Below are 6,450 nucleotides of genomic sequence, written 5' to 3'. Positions count from 1 at the left end.
ACGGCCATATTCCGCCTACGAAACAGAGGGGCGGCGGGCGGGCGGGGCGGGCGGGGCCGGGGGGGGGGTTGAAGGTCACTGAAAGCATTTATTATTTATAGTCCAGCAAGGTTCACTGAGAAAATACACAAACAAAACACAGTTCCTACAAAAGATTCAACTGTTTTAAAGGCTTCATATTTTTTTCTGACAAAAACTGAAACAACCAGGAAAGAAAAAACAAAGAAGAAACAAACAGCAGGTGGTTTCAAACCTCAATAAAGCTAAAGAAGAACTACAAGAATGTTTCTCATGCAGATATTACGGTCCTCTTCAGGGGGGTAAAGGAAGTGGGGTAGTCTGGGTAATGTAGTCATCATGCAGCTCGAGCATTGCAGCATCAGTGGTGCTGGGAGAAGAGGGGGCGCTGAGCAGGTAGTGGGGGGGACGGGAGGCTGAGCAGGTAGTGGGGGGGAGGGGAGGCTGAGCAGGTAGTAGTGGAGGGGGGGGGAGGGGAGGCTGAGCAGGTAGTGGAGGGAGATAGGGGAGTGGGAGGAGGAAGGGGGGCTGAGCAGGTAGTGGGGGGACGGGAGGCTGAGCAGGTAGTGAGGGGAGATAGGGGTGGGGGAGATAGGGGGCTGAGAAGGTAGTGGAGGGAGATAGGGGGTGGGAGGAGGAAGGGGGGCTGAGAAGGTAGTGAGGGGAGATAGGGGGGTGGGGGAGGAAGGGGGGCTGAGCAGGTAGTGAGGGGAGATATGGGAGTGGGGGGAGGAAGGGGAGCTGAGTAGGTAGTGAGGGGAGATATGGGGGTGGGAGGAGGAAGGGGAGGTGAGCAGGTTGTGAGGGGAGATAGGGGGAGGAAGGGGGGCTGAGCAGGTTGTGGACGGAGATAGGGGGGGGGGGGGGGGGGAGGGTGGTAGGGAGGGCAACAGCATCAGATAACAAAATATTACCTCAGTTTCTCAAAAGAGACCATGAGGGCCAAGTCCTTGTCTGGGTTCCTCTCCGCTCTCCCTCGCTTGCCTTTCACAGTCTCCATGTTTGGGAACTTGGCGCTGGTCTTGTGACGGTACAGTTTTTTGTGCGTGGGGCCTGGGCTAATAGAGTTGGGTTTGTCGAACATGTTGCAGCCCAGAGCGAGCTGGGGGAAGATGGGGTGGGAGGTGTTAAACTTGGCCTGGTTCTTCCCCACCTTGCCCCTGGCCTTCCTGCCCCGTCCGACCCCCACGGAGCCTGCTCCCTTCTTGCCCCCCCTCCCCTGGAGGATGTGGAGGGTCTTCATGTTGAGGCTGTTGGTGTCGGGCGGCAGGTCGCCCTCCAGCGGGTCCCACTGAGGCTCCATGGACTCCATCATGACCCTCTGGACCTCCGCCATGCCGGACACAATGTTGGACAGGATGTTGGATGGCTCCTCAAACTCCTGCTGCTCCTCCCCTTCCCCCTGGCTGGCGTTCCCCTCCGACCAGCCCCGAGGCCCGGTGCTGCTACCAGACCAGTCCCCAGTGCTACCGTGGCTGTTGGGCTGAAGGTTCCCCCCCGCCTGCGCCTGGCCCTTGGCAGCCTTTCCCTCCAGCATGGCTTTGATCTTCTTAGAAGAGCGGCTCTGTCTAGGCATCTTCACCTTCTCTGTCTTGGATGCTCTAGGGGCCCGGCCCCTCTTAGGCCCCTGCTGTCCTCCTGCTGCCGCTGCAGCCTGTTTATAACCTGCTTTCCTCTTAGAGCGGGTGTTCTTCCCCCCCTCCCCCTCTCCGTTGAATGAGGGCCGCCCCTCCACCCCGTGCTGCTCCGCCTGCTGCATGATGTCACAGTTCCACTTCGCCTCCCTGCTGATGTCACATCCTGTCACATGATCCTGGTACTCCGGGGCTTTGCCTCCTGTCCTCATCTCCCACCCCGTCACCTGGGGGGAGAGGTTGGGGGTCTCCGGGGGCGACAGCTCGGACAGGGAGGAGTGTCTGAACTTGTCGGGGGTGAAGTTTGAAATGTCGAGGAGGTCTGAGGACTCTCTGAGGGGGGTGATGGGCTGACCCATGGTCTCCAGGCTCTGTTGGAACAACACCGTGGGGCTGCAGTGCTGCAGGTAGCTGTCTCTCCTCTCCTCCATCTCCCCTCCTCCCTCACGCTGTTCCCCAAAGCTCTGAGAGCTGTAGTTGGAGGAGCAGGCAGACAAGGAGCCCACAGAGTCATAGCTGATCAGACATCCATGGTCTGAGCAGAGAGAGCCTCGCTGGTACTGCATCTGCCCCAGACAGACACCTGGCTGACACACCTGCAGCTCCTGCAGCCCCATCCCGTCCCCCTCCACAAGGTAACTCTTCTCGTACAGCAGTCTGTCAGTCTCTGATCCCTGCTGGCTGTAGTCCGACCCAGACCCCGACCCAGGCAGGCCGTCCGTCAAGGGCAGGAACCCGCTGGAAAGGAGAGTGGTGTCGGGGCCAAAGCCCCCCTGGCTGTGGGGGTAGCTGGGGCAGAGATGGGGCTGGTGGTTCCACATGGAGGGGGGGAGGCTGGGACAGTTTTGGGGGGACTGTTGGAGCTCTGACTCGGAGGGAGGGGAGAGGACACAGCTCTGGACTAGCTGCAGGGAGGAAAACGGTTTCTCCTCTAGAGAGAGACCCGGGGGATAGTTCTGCCTGGGGGGCTGTTTCTCCTCTAGAGAGAGACCAGGGGGATAGTTCTGCCTGGGGGGCTGTTTCTCCTCTAGAGAGAGACCCGGGGGATAGTTCTGCCTGGGGGGCTGTTTCTCCTCTAGAGAGAGACCTGGGGGATAGTTCTGCGTGGGGGGCTGTTTCTCCTCTAGAGAGAGACCTGGGGGATAGTTCTGCCTGGGGGGCTGTTTCTCCTCTAGAGAGAGACCAGGGGGATAGTTCTGCCTGGGGGGCTGTTTCTCCTCTAGAGAGAGACCTGGGGGATAGTTCTGCCTGGGGGGCTGTTTCTCCTCTAGAGAGAGACCTGGGGGATAGTTCTGCCTGGGGGGCTGTTTCTCCTCTAGAGAGAGACCTGGGGGATAGTTCTGCCTGGGGGGCTGTTTCTCCTCTAGAGAGAGACCTGGGGGATAGTTCTGCCTGGGGGCTGTTTCTCCTCTAGAGAGAGACCTGGGGGATAGTTCTGCGTGGGGGCTGTTTCTCCTCTAGAGAGAGACCTGGGGGATAGTTCTGCCTGGGGGCTGTTTCTCCTCTAGAGAGAGACCTGGGGATAGTTCTGCGTGGGGGCTGTTTCTCCTCTAGAGAGAGACCTGGGGATAGTTCTGCCTGGGGGCTGTTTCTCCTCTAGAGAGAGACCAGGGGGATAGTTCTGCCTGGGGGGCTGTTTCTCCTCTAGAGAGAGACCTGGGGGATAGTTCTGCGTGGGGGGCTGTTTCTCCTCTAGAGAGAGACCTGGGGGATAGTTCTGCCTGGGGGGCTGTTTCTCCTCTAGAGAGAGACCAGGGGGATAGTTCTGCCTGGGGGGCTGTTTCTCCTCTAGAGAGAGACCTGGGGGATAGTTCTGCGTGGGGGGATGCTGGGGGTAGTAGGTGATACCTACCCTCCTGGAGGAGTCTGAGGAATCTAGTAGGGTCTGCAGGTACCCCCCTGGGATCACTGACACCTCTTCCTCCCTCTCCCCAGAACGTACAGCTTGGTCAGAAGAGATGAGGACAGAGGCGCAGGAGGAGGAGGTGAAGGGGAATGTCTGCTGGTTGGTGGGATCCAGGGAGGAGAAAGGGGGGCTGGGTGTGTTAGAGCTGATGTCTGCCACTCGTACGCTGCCAGCAGGCTCCTGGTTGGTTAACACCCCAGCATCAGCAGCAGTACAGGCATCCGCCATTCCATTCATCACGCTCTCCCCCTCCGCTCTTCTACCTGCTCCTCCCTCTTTCATTGTCTTGTTACTGCTCAGCCTGGCTTGGCTCTTGAATTTCCTTATCCTCCCTGTTTTCCCTCCTCCTGTCCTCCTCCCATCCCTCTCCTCTCTCTCCTGGGTGCGGCTTCTCCTGGCTGTTCCGGTGTGTGAGATGTCCTGTGGTTCTAACGGTGCTCTTCCCCCTCCCCCCTCCTCTGTAGTAACAGCCTGATCAGAGACAGAGGGGGTAGAACCTGAGTCCTGAGCTGCTGCTGATCCCTCCCCTGTCTGGGGGATCCTCTGGACACACAGCCTGTTGGCTATATTGTATTTCCGTTTGGGGTGCATGGAACTAAAGGGGTGGTGGCGGCAGCTGTTCAGATGCTGTTTATCTCTGGAAGCCAGCCGCAGCTGCTCCTCCCGCTCCCTCCTCCTCTCCTGCCAGAAGTCTTTCAGTGGAGAAAGAGAGGAGTAGTGGTTCTCCCCGGCAGGGTCCAGGCTCACGGCAGCGTCCCCGGCAGGGTCCAGCCTGCCCAGATTCACAGACATGCGTCTCTGTCCTTTGAAGCGGTTGATGATTATGTACTTGGTGATGACTGGCAGCTCCTTCCGGGAGAATTTCCGTCTCTTCTTGGGGCACCAGTCCACATCCTCCGCCCTCTGTTCCGCCGGAACATTCTCTCTCTTCTCCGTGGCGATTCTCTCGGTCTTGTCGTGGCTGTCGATGGAGTCGACGTCGTACAGGTAGTCGTCACTGTGGTGGACCTTCCTTTTGGAGCGCAGGCCGTAGTCCAGAGGGTCAGAGGGTCTCCTGGAACCCCTGGGCGCACTTCCTCCTCCTCCCCTCCTCTGGCCCGGTTGCACCTCCTGCAGGGTGTCCGAGGAGGAGCAGGAGGACTCATCGCTGTACTCCGCGTCCTCCTCGACTGAGTTTCTGAACTCCAGCAAGTAGTTGACAGAGGAGGTGGAGGAGAGGGGTGAACCCTGGGACCCCTGAGACCCCACTAGGGGACAAACATCCCCCACCTTCCCACCCTCCTCCCCCACCACAAGGCTCATGTCCTCAGCTTTACCCTCCTCCCCTGTCCTCCTCCCCCTTCCTCCTGCTTCTCCTACTCCTCCATCCTCCCTCTTGGCACAGTTGACCAGGACAGAGGGGAAGAAGTTGAACTGTGTGTCCTCCTGCAGGACGTTGGTCTTCTCTCTCATGTTGTCCTGGAAGGACTCGTAGCGGATCTTTAGAGAACACATTTCGCTGCTCAGAGCTGAGTCCTCGTCGTCGTCGTCATCATCAAACAGGTTGTCAACGCCGTCTTCGGAGAACAGGTTGACTGACAGGTCGGTCTTAGAACACAGGTCCAGCAGCTCCATCTTGGACTCACTGATAAACGACTCGAAGTAACCCCAGTCCTGACCCGTATTGGCCAGAAGGACCTCCTCACCGCTGACCTTGTCCGATAGCAGCACCTCCTCCCCTTTCACTTTGTCCAATAAGAGGACCTCCTCTCTGTTCACTTTGTCCAATAGCAACACTTCTCCCCCGCTGACCTTGTCCGATAGCAGCACCTCCTCCCCTTTCACTTTGTCCAATAAGAGGACCTCCTCTCTGTTCATCTTGTCCAATAGCAACACTTCCTCCCTGGGGACCTTGTCCAATAGCAGCACCTTCTCCCCATTCACATTGTCCAATAGCAACACTCCCCCCTCATTGACCTTGTCCAATAGCAGCATTTCCTCCACATTCACTTTGTCCAATAGGAGGCCCTCCTCTCTGTTCATCTTGTCCAATAGGAGGCCCTCATACAGATTCTTGGTCGTGGGATCCTCTGCCTCTGTCTTCTCTCCGTTGTCTCCTGTCTTGTCGTTAGCGGTAACGAGGGCGGTAGTGAGGGCGGTGGCGTGGCAGGTCTTGGTCATGGAGAAGCTGAGAAGCTGGTCTGGCAGGAGCGGCTCCCCGAGGACCTCTATGACCTCCCCAGCCTGGCTCAGACATGGGATATTGATGCTGCGGATTTCAGAAATAGGGCAGGAAGTGGCCTCCAAGTCCTGGTGGCTTATCAGCCCTGCCTCGCGGTCAAGGACAGGAGTCGTGGGGCCGGGGTCATGGATAGGAGCGGGGTCATGGATAGGGGCAGGGTCATGGATAGGGGCGGGGTCATGGATAGGGGCGGGGTCATGGATAAGGGCGGGGTCCCGGGTCTCGATGAAGCACCCAAGGCAGGTGGGCGTGGACTGTAGAAGACACTCCTCTGTCAGATAGGACACACCCCCCAACTCCATCATGTTGGGGGGGCGGGGAGTGGTGAGGCAGGGGCAGGGGGAGGCAGGAGTCAGGCAGGGCAGGTGGGATGCAGGAGTAAGACAGGGAAGGGGGAGGCAGGGGCAGGGGAGGCAGGGGCAGGGGAGGCAGGGGCAGGCAGGGGCAGGGGAGGCAGGGGCAGGGGAGGCAGGGGCAGGGGGAGGCAGGGGCAGGGGGAGGCAGGGCAGGGGCTCAGAAATGCACAACTGCAGGGGGACAGAGGGAGCTGGGCCACTCTCTGCAGCAGGCGGAGGAAGAGGAGGAAGAGGGGAGGAGGATAGGATGGTAGAGATAAAGGGAGGACGGCCACACCACACAGCCTCAGGTCTCCTCTCTGCTGACACAACACT

General features: G+C 59.0%; 1 protein-coding gene across 1 annotated transcript; it reads right to left on the bottom strand.

Moving 5' to 3' along the window:
• Positions 1 to 701: 701 nt before the first annotated feature.
• nexmifb (neurite extension and migration factor b) lies at positions 702 to 6,160 on the bottom strand. The gene is made up of 3 exons (XM_052486947.1): positions 4,909 to 6,160; positions 3,261 to 4,794; positions 702 to 3,027 (listed from the first exon to the last, which is right to left on the bottom strand). The coding sequence occupies exons 1-3, from the start codon at positions 6,082 to 6,084 to the stop codon at positions 929 to 931; spliced, it is 4,809 nt and encodes a 1,602-aa protein (XP_052342907.1). The 5' UTR covers positions 6,085 to 6,160; the 3' UTR covers positions 702 to 928.
• Between the last annotated feature and the right edge of the window lie 290 nt (positions 6,161 to 6,450).

The sequence above is a fragment of the Oncorhynchus keta genome, chromosome 30 (genome assembly GCF_023373465.1).
Source record: "Oncorhynchus keta strain PuntledgeMale-10-30-2019 chromosome 30, Oket_V2, whole genome shotgun sequence".
In the NCBI taxonomy this organism is placed as follows: Eukaryota; Metazoa; Chordata; class Actinopteri; order Salmoniformes; family Salmonidae; genus Oncorhynchus; species Oncorhynchus keta.
Note: the sequence above shows the minus strand (reverse complement) of the source record. Positions and strands in the feature narration are given on the sequence as shown.